General features: G+C 45.5%; 1 protein-coding gene across 2 annotated transcripts; it reads right to left on the bottom strand.

The window, feature by feature from the left end:
* Positions 1-839: 839 nt before the first annotated feature.
* atp6v0a2b (ATPase H+ transporting V0 subunit a2b) lies at positions 840-17,576 on the bottom strand. Of its 2 annotated transcripts, XM_076997968.1 has the most exons (20): positions 17,080-17,576; positions 15,350-15,428; positions 14,324-14,421; positions 13,682-13,819; positions 12,972-13,069; positions 12,345-12,471; positions 11,687-11,769; positions 11,509-11,602; positions 10,446-10,658; positions 7,720-7,870; positions 7,173-7,312; positions 5,741-5,898; positions 5,303-5,393; positions 5,025-5,143; positions 4,319-4,538; positions 3,826-3,945; positions 3,363-3,482; positions 2,948-3,065; positions 2,607-2,778; positions 840-2,324 (listed from the first exon to the last, which is right to left on the bottom strand). In XM_076997968.1, exons 1-20 carry the CDS (start codon positions 17,194-17,196, stop codon positions 2,222-2,224), a joined length of 2,559 nt encoding a protein of 852 aa, XP_076854083.1. In that variant the 5' UTR covers positions 17,197-17,576; the 3' UTR covers positions 840-2,221. The 2 variants fall into 2 exon arrangements, with proteins under 2 accessions (XP_076854083.1, XP_076854084.1); XM_076997969.1 differs by lacking the exon at positions 3,826-3,945.
* Between the last annotated feature and the right edge of the window lie 88 nt (positions 17,577-17,664).

Genomic DNA, 17,664 nt, shown 5'->3' with positions numbered 1-17,664 from the left:
CATTTTTTTTATTGTGCGGACCACTAACGTAACGTCACACGTTAGTTCGCTGCGTTAGCGTCGGACTCCAAGGAGCTGTAGATTGTACTTTGATGACGTGTAAATCAGCGTAATGCTGGTAAATGCCGATTCAACAATGGCTGCTTCAGTTGGACAAATACAAGCTACGGCTTGAGAAAGACAAGGACACGGGGCGTGCAAAATATGCACTGTGTGGTTAACCAATTGGTTAACGATGGGGTTAGAAACTGAAAAGTCCGTCGTAAAGCGCAACCCTAGATTTAGATACGTTTTGATTGTAAACACAGTATAGAAAAAAAAAACGATGTTCTCGATGTACAACGCGAGAAAGAGCGATCGTGTTGCCGAGATGGGCTGCAGTGGAGGCTGTGCCGCCTCCGCTTATCGTACACAACACTACACAACACACCACTCCACAACACTCAACAGTGCTGCCACTGCACCTCCGCGCACCGCGCAAAATTAAGAAAAGTCGGTCGTAACTCCGGTCCGTTGTTAACCAGACCCGTCGTTAAGCGGGGACTCACCGGCTGTAAGCCCGGATACGGCTTATGGCTACAACATTTTCCAAAACTTTGTAGATGCGGCTTATATTGATATTGAAAATACGGTAAATGTTTATTTTTTTCAATTAAACCACGTGGCTTTTCATTAATTTATTATATACTGTGGAATTTTGGTCTGGATTTTTTCTTATTTTTCATGTCTACACATATGTTTAGAGAATGTATAGTCATTGAAATTTGTCTGAAAGTCATGGAAAAGTCATGGAAAAGTCATGGAAATTAATTGTCAAAAAAGTGTATGAACCCTGTATATCACATTAGTTTGATTTATTGAAAAATATAAAAATCCAAAAGCCTAAACTGAAAAAGATGGAATGTAAGAGCTTTCAAACGAGAAACCAAATAACTGAAACCAGTTAATTTAGTTAAATTAATAATATAAAATCCAAAACTAGAATTGAATAAGCCACATGGATTTCACACACCACAATCTTACAGCTCTGAAGTTAAAATCCACTAGGATAAAAAAAAAGGAAAACAATAAATTAAATTGTACTGAAGAGAGAGAGAAAAAAAGATTTCACAATTTCGTAATTAATACTTCTGGGCAAGACAAGTAAGCACGGGTGCTACACAGATATGGTCAATGTTTAAATCAAACCAAACTCCCTGATTGCATGAAACAATTTAAAGAACTCTTGCTCTGCTTAGACTGACACTGTACTGAATGAATGCTATTCCTCACATTAAGACCAGACTGCAGCTGTAATCAAACTATAATGGTTTTAGTAAATTACATACGTTTAATGTTTTAATAAAGATACTGTTTTCCCAACTTGTTGAAATAATACCAGCAAAATGTTTAATTAACAGCACTTATCCAAACCTTTCCTCATTGTTTACCTTTACCCCTCTTTATTTATGAATTACAATAAAATAATAATAAAACCAGGAAATAAACTATGATGGAGAAAAATAAAAACATCTCCTTCCTGTCTCAGACTGTCAAAATATCAACAATGTGCAATATTCTTCCCAACACTCAGACCCAGGGCTCTGGTAGAGACCCCAATACTCCCACAGACAGCCCAGGAGGAGACCAGACATGTTGATCTGCTCTTTAACAGTCAACCAGACTGAGCACATTAAACAGTAGATGTAGAATAAAAGTCCTCGAGGATGCCATGGGCTCAAGGCCTGTTAAGGCCACTTGTGGAATATGCAATGTAATACGGAGATCCCCTTCCCCACCCCCTCAAAACAGCAGGCAACATGTGACTGGATGAAAGAAATACCATAGAGACAGTCAGGATAATCACAGGTTAGACATCACATACCACTGTCCACCAGCAGTACTGATGTGACCTTCCAGAATCGTCTTTTGCTCTGGAAGCATTTCAGAGGTCACCAAAAAACCAAAGTGGCAACCAAATGACACTTGATCACCTTCACAGATCAGCTGTACAGCCAAACTCTAAAATGAGTCCAGGTACTGATTACAGGGACCATTACTGTCCACAGTTTGTCATCCCGAGATACGAGATCTATATTTGGTTGGTCGGTCAGTGCAACGACGTAAACGTGTCCGTTAAAATGAGAGTAAGCGCTAGTGGGCTGGAGCTCGATGCGCTTCTGACCTCTCTGGCACTACATGAGCCCTTTGACCTTTGCCCTCCATGGTTCCGGGTCAGCGTTCACAGTAATCCATCATTCTCGAAGCTTGTGTGCAAGAACGCGAAGGCAAACGGTGAAAACTTGGTGCCAGCGCCACTGTAGAACTTATTCTGAAACTCCACCCTGAAGGAATGAGACACATGGAGAGTTAGACAGGTAGACAGACAGACAGACAGTTAGACACAGAGAGACAATTCATCATGCTTTGATTTGATATAAATGATCAGATTGATCTGATCAGATTGATCGAATGATCTCATCCTGATACCACATGGCTGTAACTCTGAGGAGCCCTAAATCAGACTCTCAGTTCAAGTGAGTAAACAGTGCTGCTCGTTTCTCAGGTATCCCAGCATGCTGTGCAGTACGGCAGGTGTGTGGAGGTGGGCGGTGCAAGACACGCACCAGTGGAGACGTAGGGCATGCAGGAAGGCAGAGAGACCCTCCATCACCAGGAGGATGAAGACTGTGAGCACGGCAAAGAGGCCAAAGACGGGCACGAGGAGAAGAACGCCCAGGGTGGTGTCCACACGCAACCCCACCCGCATCACCATGGACCACAGCACCTCCGACAGCTCTACACACACACACACACACACACACACACACACACACACACACACACACACACACACATCAACACAGAGCATCACGGAGAAGATCAGACACTGCGTGAACCAGTGGTACCAGACTAGAAGCCCTTCGGGCCGGCTGGTGTGTGTAAGGCCACGCCCATCAGAACTCACGTGCGTGTGCCAGACTCAGTGCCCAGAGACGCAGGTAGGACGCCGTGTTGGAGACGCAGCCCAGACAGAACTCGATCGTGTGGATGGACTGGTGCAGGAACACGTCTGCAAAGTCAAACTGGACATAGACAGTGGGATTGGGGAGGCTGTGGTCATAAGCATTAAGGAGTACAACAGCGCCACCTGTGGTAGTTTACAAGCTCCTGAAAATGTATGGCAGCCCATTAGGTACAGATCCAGTGTAGGAGAGCCAGCTAACGTGATGATCTGGGGAAACACACTAGAAACTACTGATGCTGATTTTTTCCCTCCTGGCGGGATCGTTCTTTCAGAACAGGCACAGACCAGATCCATTGGAATAATCTGTAACTGATTAGCCAGATAACCAATGAAATGAGAGTTTGGAGGGAGCTACCTCTTCTGATTGGCCATCTGAACTGCTGGAATGGCTTTCCAGGCTACTGCCCTCCTCTAAATCATAAGCACGCATGAGAGAGATATCCTCTTCACTGCTACGCCGAACTCGCTCATATCCCTACACACACACACACACACACACACACACACACACACACACACACACACACACACACACACACACACACACACACACACACACAAACACACGGAAAGAGAAGACATGTAAGAGCTTGAGCTCACCAACGCTGTATACTGACCCACCTTCTGAGCCTCATGACTTTCCACTGGTACGTTAACGGAGTGTTTTTATTCCAGTTTCTACATAAACTGGGGTGTAAACACATGCAGATTAAGCAAAAAACAATCAGAAAGTACAGCATCGCCCACACGGCCCAAATCTACAGCACCACCCACACTGTACGAGTCTACACCCCCACCCACACGGCCCGAGGTCGTACCCTGTACATGGCCAGGTGATCGCTGCACTTGTGTTGCCAGTACAAGTAGAGTGGTTTCCCCAGCAACAGCACAGGTACACTAAGCATTGCTATGACGATCAGGAATACCTGCAGCCCTGCCTGAGACACACACACACACACACACACACACACACACACACACACACACACACACACACACACACACACACACACACACAAATGAATTGTAGGAGCAACATTGATGTTATAACTGAACGCATTACACTTTCATTCTAGTTACCTTATACTTAGCCTGATTGTGTGATTTGTTTGTAACTTGTGTATTCGTCTGTATAATTTGTTTTTGTGTTATTTGTGTGTTAACGGGCCGCCCAATGGAGGATGGGTTCCCTTTTGAGTCTTGGTCCTCCCAAGGTTTCTTCCTATTCCCCACCATCTAGGGAGTTTTTCCTTGCCACTGACACTGTTTGTATATGCTATACTGCCCCCGTGCCCCCGCGCTGAGACCTACCTGCCCCGTGTAGAGGGGGGTCTGGCTCGAATCGCCCTGCGTGTTGAACAGGAACATGTTGATGAAGTGGATGAGGATGCTGGGAGCCCGTGAGGAGTCCTGCGCTGTGAAGGCGGCCCACTTGAACAGGATCATGAAGCCCAGGTAGCCAAACAGACAGAGCAGGAAGAGCAGCTCAGGCAGGAAGACTAGGATGATGTTGAACTTCCTCCCGAAGTGCCTGAGACAAGAAACCACACGTTCAGGACGCCAGGTCGGCACGTGGGACCGCTGGGTCGGCACGCGGGACCGGGCGATTCTCATAGGTCAACAGCAGCTCTTCTGAACCATGTAATGAAGTGTGTCAGAGCGGAGTAAACCCTACACACCCTACACACCAAACACACACACCACACACACCCTACACACTCTAAACACCACCCGTAAGTCTCCAGGTCACAATGCCTGCTTCCACTTCTTTCTCCATTACACACACACACACACACACACACACACACACACACACACACACACACACACACACACACACGCTACAGAACTACAAACAGGACGTGACCACTACTTCAGGATCTTCACTACTTTAGCTTGTTGGCTAAAGATGATCACATTAAAGATGCAAATACAAGTATATTAAAGAGTCAGAGACTAGCATATCACAATCATGGCCACAACCCAGACTTCACAGCCTAATTGAGTGAGAACTCACAAATGGTTGAAGACCCCCAGGATGACCCCAAAGGTCATGTGGACGATCCCGATAATCACAGACATCTTCATTTTGTAGGAGTTTAAGAACGTGAGTCTGTTCGATGCGAGGTTCCAAATCTGAAAATAAACCAAATATCTTAAAACGTCAGTGCCTTTTCAAACTCAGGGTCATTCCTGGGTTATGTAGCATTATCATGTCCAGGACGCATCTCCAAATTTCCAAAAGCAGCCAGGACACAGTCCTGGTGTCCAGGAGTAAAAAATCAAAACACTCACGGGGTCGATGCCCAGAGGGTAGGGTCCGTTAAACACCCCTTTGGTGTTGGGGTCGAGTGTGAGGAAGCTGTGTGTGTGTGTCATGTTCAACCTGGAACAGAATGGAGAACTCAGAACCTGTCCTCTGTGTAGTTTAGCTCTTGCACACCAACACTGGGCCTGAACATTCCCACAATCGATTCTCAACACATTTAGGCATCGACCTTCATCCAGGAGACCCCACGTCCTACATGTCCAGCACCCTTCATTCAACCCTTGGATTTGTTAAATAGTAACAAATATGAAGTAAACTCAGATTACACAGTTTGTGCTCTGGTGGCTAAACTGAGGACAGCACGTAGCTTAAAGTCAACAAAAACGAGCAACAAAAACGAGTTTTTAAGCACTGGAGAATCACGGCAGATGACAGTGTGCTGGAAGTGAGGAGAGTCCACTCACAAAAACGAGTCGTTCTTAAACATCGCTTTGACACTCCAGCCAGAGCCGAACACGTTGAGAGACTTGGAGAAGCAGTCGTTATATATGATCCCAGTGTACACCGAGAACATGCCCATCATCAGAATGATGTAGCGCCCCTCAAAGAACGTGTTCCAGAACTGAGAGGGGAAAAAGGAAAGAATTCACCCAAACGACCATCGACGTCCAACACTTCAGTAGCTGAGAGGCCACTGTATTCTTCTCCTGGAGACCTTCCACTCTACAGATGACCCATGACCCCTGGACCAGCTAATCAAGAGCCTGTCTTCCACTGCGGGTACACATGCTTTTATTTTGAAAAACCTGGAGCTACACCCCACTGGTATGGAGCTGCTGATCACTTTAATTGCAGCACAGTTTAATTTTCTGTGTCAAGTTTATTTACTTTCATTGAGGAAGAGTGTGAGGATTGTAGCGTCTTTCTAGACGATACGGCTGAAAAAACCCCTCTAATCACAAACTGAAACATGGGAAACTCACTCTATACCAGTGGTTCCCAAACTTTTTCTGCCATGCCCCCCTTTAGTAGATGAGAATATTTTTGCGCCCCCCCCCCCCCCCATTACTGACTAGGGATGTGTTGAAAACTTACAAAAACAATAGGTTCACAACTTTGGTTAAACATGAAAAAAATAAACTGTAAGAAACCTTTTAAATGGTTCAAGAATTCTAAATATAATTTAAAATAAATAAGGAGATGAAATAAGAGAAACAGCAATACATATGCGGCTAGTTTGCAAGCGCAGACATCACGCAGAGCACAAAGCATGTAACGGCCAGAAATATGTGTAGGCTACTGTCTCTTTAAGGGAGCGAGTGGAGCGCGCGTATGGAATATTGTTTTTTTTAGCTTTCTGCCGTAGACCGAGTCAGACCACTGCTCTTTATTTTATTTCTGTAAGTAACGCATTAAATGAGCTTTGGACAACTCACCAGTTCATGTATGAACAGTGAAGTATTGCTGGAGCCCAGGTTTATTTTGGTCAACCAGCAAATAAGTGGAATACCACCAGCGCGAGTATTAAGGTTGAACTAACTCCGAAAGGCAAGCAATACAAGCATAGAATTTGACTGAATAGATCTGTTTTTATGGATCGGTCACATTGTCCCCGATACCCGATCTAGAATTTTTTCAGATATTAATATCGGAATCGGTGCATCCCTAATATTGACACATGTGCACGTTTTACTTTCAAGCTCCGCGCCCCCCCTGCAATAGCTCCGCGCCCCACCTAGGGGGCGCGCCCCCCACTTTGGGAACCACTGCTCTATACATACCTGACTAGATGCAGTGACCAGTTTACACACTAGAGGGCGACATTAGGTAAGCAATCGAACTAACCATTAAACATTAAACAACATGCCAAGCGGTAGTGAAAGGGTCAAAGTTCACCTCATTCCTTGTTTTCTTCAGTTTGCGGTCGTTCTCGTAGAGGACCATCCAGAGGGCGAACAGGGCCATGAGAGTTCCGTGGCCGAGGTCCCCGAACATCACGGCGAAGAGGAAGGGGAAGGTGATGATGGTGTAGGGAGCTGGGAGACGGACACACACGACAGCCAATCAAAATAGACCTTCAGCCTCAGGGTCAAGGCCAAGCTAGAAGTGGAGTGGTTATTACATTTACGGCATTTAGCAGATGCTCTTATCCAGAGCGACGTACAAAGTGCTTTGCATCTGATCACAGAATTCATCCTAGGTAATAGTATGGATAGGCCAGATAGGTTATCACAGAGTTGTGTCCATGGGTACATTGTGTGTGTGAGAGAGAGAGAGAGAGAGAGAGAGAGAGAGAGAGAGAGAGAGAGAGAGAGAGAGAGAGAGAGAGAGAAACCCGGGCAGAGTGATCACTGCTCAAAGTGAGGTGGTTTCCTGAAGTGTTCACGTTACACATGGTAGAGTGTGAGGCCCAACACCAGGACTCCTGCGGTCAGATGCCCACCTGGGTTTACCTCCCTGTAGCTGCCCACTCCATAGGCATCCACTATGTTCTGAAAGCCTGACGTGAACTTATTGGTCCGTATGAGAGTGGGTGGAGTGTCGTTGCTAGGGATACGATTGACGAATGACGGGACGGTAGCACCACTTTTTCTCTGAAAGACAAATGTAATTAATTATTAATAATAATTAACAGTGTAATTAATGTAAATGTAATAAAACCCAGAGTGAGGAAGATTCTGCTAAGAATGAAATGATACCATAATTTCATAATGCATTAAAGACATTTTTTAAATAAACTGACAGTCAGTCAGTGATTACAGAACTGCAAACCAGTGTTTGGGCCTTAGATATAATCTTTTTGTTCACTGGGTTCCACTGGGTGCAAAGCTCATTCAGTTTCACAGTAATAGGCTTTTATCTATAACTATCAACACAGTTAATGTGCTTTCAGTCTGCAGTACAGTGTAAAGGCCAAAGGGGGGCAGTCTTGTACATGTCCATTCACAGCCAAACATGGCTGATAAAAAACACATTAGGTACCAGCTAGTGAGCTGTTCTTCACATGACCGCTGTAGGCTAGGGTCAGCTGATATCAAGTAGGGTTGCAACGGTATGAGATTTTCACGGTATGATAACCGTCTCAGAAAATACCACGGTATCAGTTTGTTACATATATTATTAAAAGATACACTGAAATTACAACAAAAGTTTTTTTTTTGTTCAATTAACTATTTATTGTAGAAACCTGGAACTATTGTATACAAAATGTGTCCTTTAAAAAAATAAGCTGTACACATGTTTATATAAATACTGCAAAATTAGAGAAACCTAAATCATGCATTTCAGTACAATTATTTAAGTTTAAATTATTTAATATCTGATAAACTGAGCCTGGGTCAGTGTCTGATCAACAACTGTTGTAAACGTCTGACATGATCCTCACAATAGAGATTTCTATATTAAGGCTTTCACACCGAGTCTGGTTTTAACATATGAAAAACAGGCACGTCAGAATTTGAAAATGAACGCATGTAAATTAATGGGGTCTTTCACATCCAGTGAAAGCAAGGACCTTAAAAAGCTAGGTTTATACTTTAGCGAGTGACCATAGCGCGCGACTCCGCACACCTCGCGTGAACGGCAGAGGCGTTCATACTTGCCGCGTCACATTCTTTGCAGTGTTGTCCAAAACGATATGTGGTAGTATCAGTGGGGAAGCGTCAGGGCCCTCTACGCCCTCTCAGAGGGCCTAAAATATTCTTAAAACATTATATATATATATATATATATATATATATATATATATATATATATATATAAAATTATCCAATTTTATTTTATCTACTTACAGTTTTACAATAGACATCTAAACAACTACAAAAATATAAGCAAATAAATTATTCACCCGTGTCTATTCAATCTGTGTTGGAAGGTGAGGGGTTAAGTGGAAGCCTGTGAGCCTGTGTCTCCCCCTATCAGGACTGTGATGCCCGCTGTTCGTTTACAGAGGGCCTGGCAGTTATAATTCAGCACAATACTAGTTTCAAATGACAGCAAAATTGACCAATCATATCTTCCGTCTTAGTGGGGGGCTTAACTGTATGATAATTTCCGCCCGCTGTGGCGACGCTAGCTGTCGTTAGCGTACCACCGCTAGCTAGTTTCGATTCAGTCCTTTGACGTCCTCATTTACATATTCCGCTTCCGAGAACCACGGAGCTGTAAAACCTTATTTTGTTTGGAAACTTATTTTGCTTAACAAGTTATCTAGTACAAATGTTATTGTTTATTGCGTTTCTAAAGCTATACTGTCATCTCGGTTTTTTCTTTATTCTTTATTGCAGTTTATTAGGAGACGAAAAAAAATTTATCACGGTTCGGTTCGCTACTGGGTAGTATAAAGAAACACCCCTCAAAAACAGGGGAATGAACACCTGATGAATTTTAATGTTGCTATGTGTTTCAGGTTTGAAAAGTGCTGGAATTTAGGCTAAAATACTTGAAAAAGCTTGAAACTGTAACTACTTCATTTCACAACAAATATCTGTCTGACTGAACAGTTCTCTTGTATTACGTTAACAAATACGAGCCTCTTGTAATTCCAGGACGAAACATGAGAGAACATGAAGACGTTAAGATTGGGTGTTTTGAAAATAAACAACCATTAAATAATGTGATAAAAGCGAATTATTTCGAATCATTTTGAGTATATGTATAAATATTTAACTTAAGGTTAACGTGCTGGGAAATATTGAAATGGACCTTGAAAGTGACGTACAAGTGCTATAATTCCACCTTATAAAGGTGTATGAACTCGGCAAACATGACTTTGTTCATTGTGCTGAAGCACGGCGCGCGCGAAGTTACAAAATTGAAGAGGTGCACAACCCCGAGAATCGACAGCTCGCGAGGCCCTCGCGCACGAGCGGAGCCACCGCGATTGTCATTTTCGCCACTTTAGTTTAGTTTTTTGTTTAATTTTAGGTTTTTTTTGTAAAAAAATGTGTTAAGTCTGATGCACTTTCTACCATTCTCACCGCTGTGTGCTGAGTAGCTGAACCGGAGCGGAGTTGTGCATGCGCGGGTGAGTTTCTCCGCTGGCTTGCCTTTTACCGGTAATAAGCAAACGCACACGGTATGATAACCGTGCATTTTAATACCGTGGTATACCGTGAAACCGGTTACCTCTGCAACCCTAATATCAAGTGGTAAACGCAGCGGGCTTACCGAGGCGTCCTCTAGCGTCCTCCGCAGGGTGGGCAGGTCATTTACGGGACACCACACCTCGGCAATGAGGCACTTGTTGGTGACGTCGAAGCTGCACAGGTTGAGGACGTGGTAAATGGCCTTCATCTTCCTCACCTGGATCATCCAGATGAAGACGGACTCGGAGGCGTTGTTCAGCACCTGGTGCAGGTACTCCTCCGTCCGCTGGAGCACCTGGAGTCAGGACAACAGGTGGAGTCAGGCTGACAGGTGGAGTCAGGCCGACAGGTGGAGAAAGGAGCAACACTGCCTTAGCAAGTCAATCATACTTCTAATCACTTTGCTCACCTAAGCAAAAAAGCCTCCAAAAGCTGCACATTGAGAATGACTAACAGCCTGTGTATTAATGATTCAGTCATTGGGGCAGTCGTGGTCTGGTGGTTAGGGACCCGGTCTTGTGACCGAAGTGTGGTGGGTTCGATTCTGGACACGTGTGCACCACAGCCCCCTAGTAATCACTAGTGTGTGTGTGTGTGTGTGTGTGTGTTCTAACTGCACAGATGGGTAAATGCGGAGGACAAATTTCAATTGAGGTGAAAATCACCATGGACAAACATGGCCTGTTTCACGTTTCATGTTAATGAGTGAATGTAGACAGCCGTGCTGAGGGTAAACGCTCGGAAAACGCATGACAGTCTCTCCTATTGTTTAACAAGTGAACCACACACAAAACTATGATCCATTTTACACGCAAAACATATTCCAAACGGAACAGAAATGCTGCCATCTTCAAATCACAGCATGCCAGTCATTCCATCTGCACTACATGGTTCATAACGGATCTCAGCTACAGGATCTCATGACCTAGACCCCCTCCCATGTTTAGGCTGTGGGATCACGGGATCACATGACACAGACACACCCCTCTTTAGGCTGCAAGATCAGATGACCCAGTCTGAGCCACATTACCCCTCTCCTTAGGCCGGGTGGATCACATGACCCCCGCCGTAGGCTGAGCGGATCACATGACCCCCACTGTAGGCTCAGTGGATCACATGACCCCCCTTCAGCTGGAAGGACTGACCGTGTGCAGGTCCTGGATGCGTGTGTGGAGTCCGTCCTTCACAATGGCCCTCTCATCATTACTGGTGGGGTACGGGTACAGGTGACAGTGGTAGCTGTGGAGCACAGTGGTACCGTCACACACACACACCCACACACACCAACACACACACACACACACACATACTGAAGTCCATTACCAGTCACAGATCTTCTTGACTTTCTGTCCGATCTGGTCGCCCCAGTAGGAGATGAGGAAGACCACAGTCCTGGTGGGTTCACCCTAAAAGCAGCAGCAGAGACGACATCACACATAGACTTTAACCAACACCCCGCCCCCCACAAACACCACCAAACACCCCGCCCCCCACAAACACCACCAAACACCCCGCCCCCACAAACACTACCAAACACCACGCCCCCACAAACACTACCAAACACCCCTGTCCCCATAAACACTACCAAATTCTACACCCCCACAAACACTACCAAACAACCCTGTCCCCAACAAATACTACCAAACAACCCTGTCCCCAACAAACACTACCAAACACCACACCCCACAAACACTACCAAACACCACATCCCCCACAAACACTTCCAAACACCCTGTCCCATAAACACTACAGAACACCACGTCCACACAGACATCTCTGATTACAGAGGCAGAAACTCATTCATCCAGTTTAAGGGACACACTGATGGGAAACCCATCTCATACTACAAGAAAACACTAATGTTTGTTTTGTGTAAAATGTTTTGGGTAAATTTGTATTACCATTATTACAGAAATACTAATTAGAATATTAAATGTTAATCATAATATTCATTATAATATTTAATATTAATTATTCTTACATTAACAGGCTCCTCCAGAGTCTCCTCTATCTCGCCGTAGCTGAGGATGGTGTAACCTTTACACACTCTCCACAACATACGCTCAAAGGCCTCCAGCTTCACTCTGGAGATCAGGCCGGAGATAAACCTGCCCCCGCACACACACACACAGAACTGCATGAGCACACACGTAAGCATGTGCGTGCGCGCACACACACAGAGCAAATAGTGACCTGAAACATGCTAATGAGCTGTAGTGTACAGAAGAGTCAGCGAGATCAATAAAAAGGAACAGCCAGGAAGTAATATCATAATAATAACACAATGAATATTACGAATATCAGGAATAACGTTATTAATTTTACTTCATTAATAATTTTCTCTTTACTCTTTGGATTATATCTGTAAACACTGCTTTAATGGCGCAATTGTTTACATTACTACAGTTCTTAGTGTTATTAATTAAAGAACAATCAATTATTAGAAAATAGAATGATATTTGACTGTGTCACCATTACATCACCACGTGCTGCAGGTATGAGATCAGATTTCCCCCTTGAATGAACTGGGCGGATCTGGATGCAAGAAACTGTTCCCAGATCAGCACTAACGTGCAGGTCCTACTGAGCTTGCAGGGAAGCTTCTTACCCCAGTTTGGCTCCTAGTCTCTGCATACTGGTGTAGTCCATCACAGATTCTCTCTCAAGGACAGGGAACTCTTCATACTGTGTCTGTGCTGTGTCTCTCTGTTGTGTCGCGCGCACACACACACACACACACACACACACACCAATCCCAACAAAGAGATTCCTGAGGACCTGACCCACCCTGAGCTCTTCGAGCCTCTAAAAGCACATCAGCCCCACACAACAGGTGTGGAAGATCAGGTGAGCGGAACCCCTACATGCTGATGCGTTTCTCCAAGATGACTGGAGCAGGAATTAGTTAAGGCTCTCACTGACACTAAGAAAGATCCAGCGTGAACCCACACTCTTTACATGGCCTGAATCCAAAATCAAAACTCCATGTATGAGTACAGCTTAAACAACACCTACCTGTATGGAACACAAGTACATGCTATTTACGTTCTACCACCATGTGCAGGTCTACTTCCATGAACCAGTACTTGCTTTTTAAGGTCTACTGCTATTTAGGTTCATAACAAGTGCTATTCCACCATACTAGTATTCTTCCTTAAAAGGGAAGCGGACAATGATGTTAATATGGTACTCTGCAAAGGTTAGTGCTGCAACACTACCTCTCACTTCCTGTTAGCTCCGCTGGCACCGTATGCTAACGCTGCACCCCGCTGACGCCACCCTGATGTGTGGGGCATTGTGGGAAACGGCGAGGCTTACCTCTGCGCTGCGCTGCACAAAGTGGCGTGTGATGCGCAGCATGTGAGTGTACTCAGTCATTTCTAGAAGGTTCTTCTGGAGTTTCTCCTTATTTCTGGTTACTTCACTCAGTTCCAGCTCCAGCCTCTGAAGCTGCTCCTGAAAAACAACCAGATCACAGACACACTTTAATCAGTCCAGACAAATTAAAACAGACCGCAGACCTGCTTCAATCAGTCTGGAGGAATTCACTAGAAGGATCTATGGGCTGACAGGAAAGTTGTGGGATTATTGATTAATCCATGATGAAGTATTTATGATGTACAGTGGCCAGTGTTGCGCAGACTGAACGATGACTGGACTAAAAAACACTGTCTGGCTCTCTCTCACACTTAAAAGTGAGAAAGCAAATCTGTGAAATAGTTCATTTCAGACGTTTAGCAGAGACAAAACTGTTATTTACAAAATGCTCAACATGTTCATTTAAACATGATAAAATAAAAATGATCAGTGTTATTTTTTTATATTCGTTCCAATAATCAGATTCTGTAAAAGGGCCAAGTGAATGGAATACTACACTGAAACACCAAAAATGAAAAGTTACAGAAAGAAAACTACAAGTCCCATGTCTGTTTCTCAGACTGAAATAATTAATAGACCCACCATTATACCCATCACGTGCTTGGGTAATGGTGCTGATGGGTTCACCTCCCCCTCGGGGAGCGCAATGTCAGCTTTCTTGATCTCTCTGAGAAGATACACTGTAATAACACACACACACACACATACAGTGAATACCCTTAGAGAAGCTTCCTTAGCTCAAACAAAGAGTGTGTTCTCAGAGCAGTTGGTGAGGGAGAGGCCAGGGTTTACAACACACCCTCACATGATGCTGAAGGTCACAACCCTGCAACCACCTTTAGCATGACAGCATGATGGAGGGGAGGAGCTTGAATAGCACAGGAAAACTACTCTACATCTAACTCCACCTCCAACTCCACATCTACTGAGAACATGACACTGCAAAGCCTTCTCAGAACTAAAAACCTCCATCGCCTACTGCAACGAACACGGCAAGAGTACATGGAAAACAAATACTGATCGCTCCTACACCGTTGTGGCCCTTACGTCTTGGGACAGCAGTGAAAGTGCAATATATGAAGTGGGTGAGTATCTCTTCCCCCACGTCTACTACAACAACTGCTGAATGGTTGAAAACGAAACCTGACAAACCACAACCCTTAACACACAAACACACCCTAGCCTGGACACGGCCTCAATGTACCGACACGCATCGTTAGCCAACTTTACTGCCAAAGACATTTCCTCTACTCCAAGTTTAGTTATGATTCCATTACCCAAACCGTGGTTTCATTTACCGTCTACCTGCCTCTCACACGGGAGGAAGTAAACACCCCCTTCAACACACAGCACAGCTGACATTCAAGTCCAACTACAGAACACCCTGTTTTACTCCAACCCTGTTTAACTCTACACTCAAATGGACCAGTTGTCCGTGTCCAAAACCTTATTGCCTTTGTTGTACACACTGCACTGATGAAACCCTGAATCTGAAGGAACAGGAGTGTAGAGAAAGTAGTAGTGTGAACTCTGCATTTCCATATATATGAAGTCAACACACTTATGATAAAATCCACTTTTAAGATTAAAAATATTGAGATCCATTACCCAGAATCCTTTCCATTTCTTCACATTTCTTGATCTCGGTGACAAATTTGCGCTGAAATGCGTTCACACTTGGGTTGAGCTGAAACAGAAAGGGAGGCACGTCAGTACCACACAGTGGAGACGACACCACCACCACCACCACACAGTGGAGACGACAACACCACCACCACAGTGGAGACGACAACACCACCACCACCACACAGTGGAGACGACACCACCACCACCACCACACAGTGGAGACGACAACACCACCACACAGTGGAGACGACAACACCACCACACAGTAGAGACGACAACACCACCACACAGTAGAGACGACAACACCACCACACAGTGGAGACGACAACACCACCACACAGTAGAGACGACAACACCACCACACAGTAGAGACGACAACACCACCACCACCACACAGTAGAGACGACAACACCACCACACAGTAGAGACGACAACACCACCACACAGTAGAGACGACAACACCACCACACAGTGGAGACGACAACACCACCACACAGTGGAGACGACAACACCACCACACAGTAGAGACGACATCACCACCACCACACAGTGGAGACGACATCACCACCACCACACAGTGGAGACGACATCACCACCACCACACAGTGGAGACGACATCACCACCACCACACAGTGGAGACGACATCACCACCACCACACAGTGGAGACGACATCACCACCACCACACAGTGGAGACGACAACACCACCACACAGTGGAGAGAACACCACCACACAGTGGAGAGAACACCACCACACAGTAGAGACAACACCACCACACAGTGGAGACAACACCACCACACAGTAGAGACAACACCACCACACAGTGGAGACGACAACACCACCACACAGTGGAGACGACAACACCACCACACAGTGGAGACGACAACACCACCACACAGTAGAGACAACACCACCACACAGTGGAGACGACAACACCACCACCACACAGTGGAGACGACAACACCACCACACAGTAGAGACGACAACACCACACAGTGGAGACGACAACACCACCACCACACAGTGGAGACGACAACACCACCACACAGTAGAGACGACAACACCACACAGTAGAGACGACATCACCACCACCACACAGTGGAGACGACAACACCACCACACAGTGGAGACGACAACACCACCACACAGTAGAGACGACAACACCACCACACAGTAGAGACGACAACACCACCACACAGTAGAGACGACAACACCACACAGTAGAGACGACAACACCACACAGTGGAGACAACACCACCACACAGTAGAGAGAACACCACACAGTAGAGAGAACACCACACAGTAGAGAGAACACCACACAGTAGAGAGAACACCACACAGTAGCCCATTCACGTGTAAACAGCAAAAAAAATCATATTAACCCTAATAATCCAGATTAAGGGCACACTGCAAGAATGCAGTCTAAACAGAAACCGTAACGACACTCACCCTGAACAGTACAACACCCTAAAATGGGTATTTAATCCTTAAAACGACACTAATAAAACAACCACGTACACACACTGACAGATTCAAACTCATCCGTGTATTTACTCAGTTCTGGGGCGCCACAAATGTAATGTAACGACATAACTTCAATGGGCCAGGACAGCTAGGTCATCTTAATGTGAACCTCACAGCTACTTCACAGCAGAAGTTACACGGACACTTAAATCTAAAACACGAACCGACTGGGACGTCCAGCACTCACGTCTCTGAACTCCACCAGGCCCAGTTCGCCCAGCTCGCGTATGCAGTCGTAGGCGGACGCGGACTGCAGGAACAGCTGCGCCATGCACATCTCCTCGCTCCGGAACAGCGAGCCCATCCTGGACCGACCCGTCTCCTTCACCCAACCGGGCCACCAACGGACGGACCTCAGTCCGCTCAGATCGTCTCGTTGAGGGTTTTCCGGATAACGAACCGAGCCGCGAGCTGCTGGCTCTCCGGGCGCAAGACACGGCGCGAGCGGCGCGGCTAAGCTAACAGGCTAGGCTGCTCGATAAGGTAAAGATGTCTAGGGGGAAAAAAACAAAAATAAAGAAACACCACACAGAGTTTGGACGTGGCGAGGTCCCACGAAGTGAAGTAGCGGACTCGGTGAGCCAGCAAAACCGCCTCTGCTTCACGGGACTGGCGAGTCCAGCGTCAACTCTTCACAAACTTGGAGCAACGTAGCTAGAAGTTTGTGTGTCAAACGAACCCCCCCCCCCCCGTGCGAAAAACACTACTTCAAAATAAAAGTCCTCGTTATTAAAATGTGCTGGAAGTTAAATTAACAGTTTTGTCACTGTAT

This window comes from Brachyhypopomus gauderio, chromosome 3, assembly GCF_052324685.1.
Source record: "Brachyhypopomus gauderio isolate BG-103 chromosome 3, BGAUD_0.2, whole genome shotgun sequence".
In the NCBI taxonomy this organism is placed as follows: Eukaryota; Metazoa; Chordata; class Actinopteri; order Gymnotiformes; family Hypopomidae; genus Brachyhypopomus; species Brachyhypopomus gauderio.
This window is presented reverse-complemented; position numbering and strand designations above follow the sequence as displayed.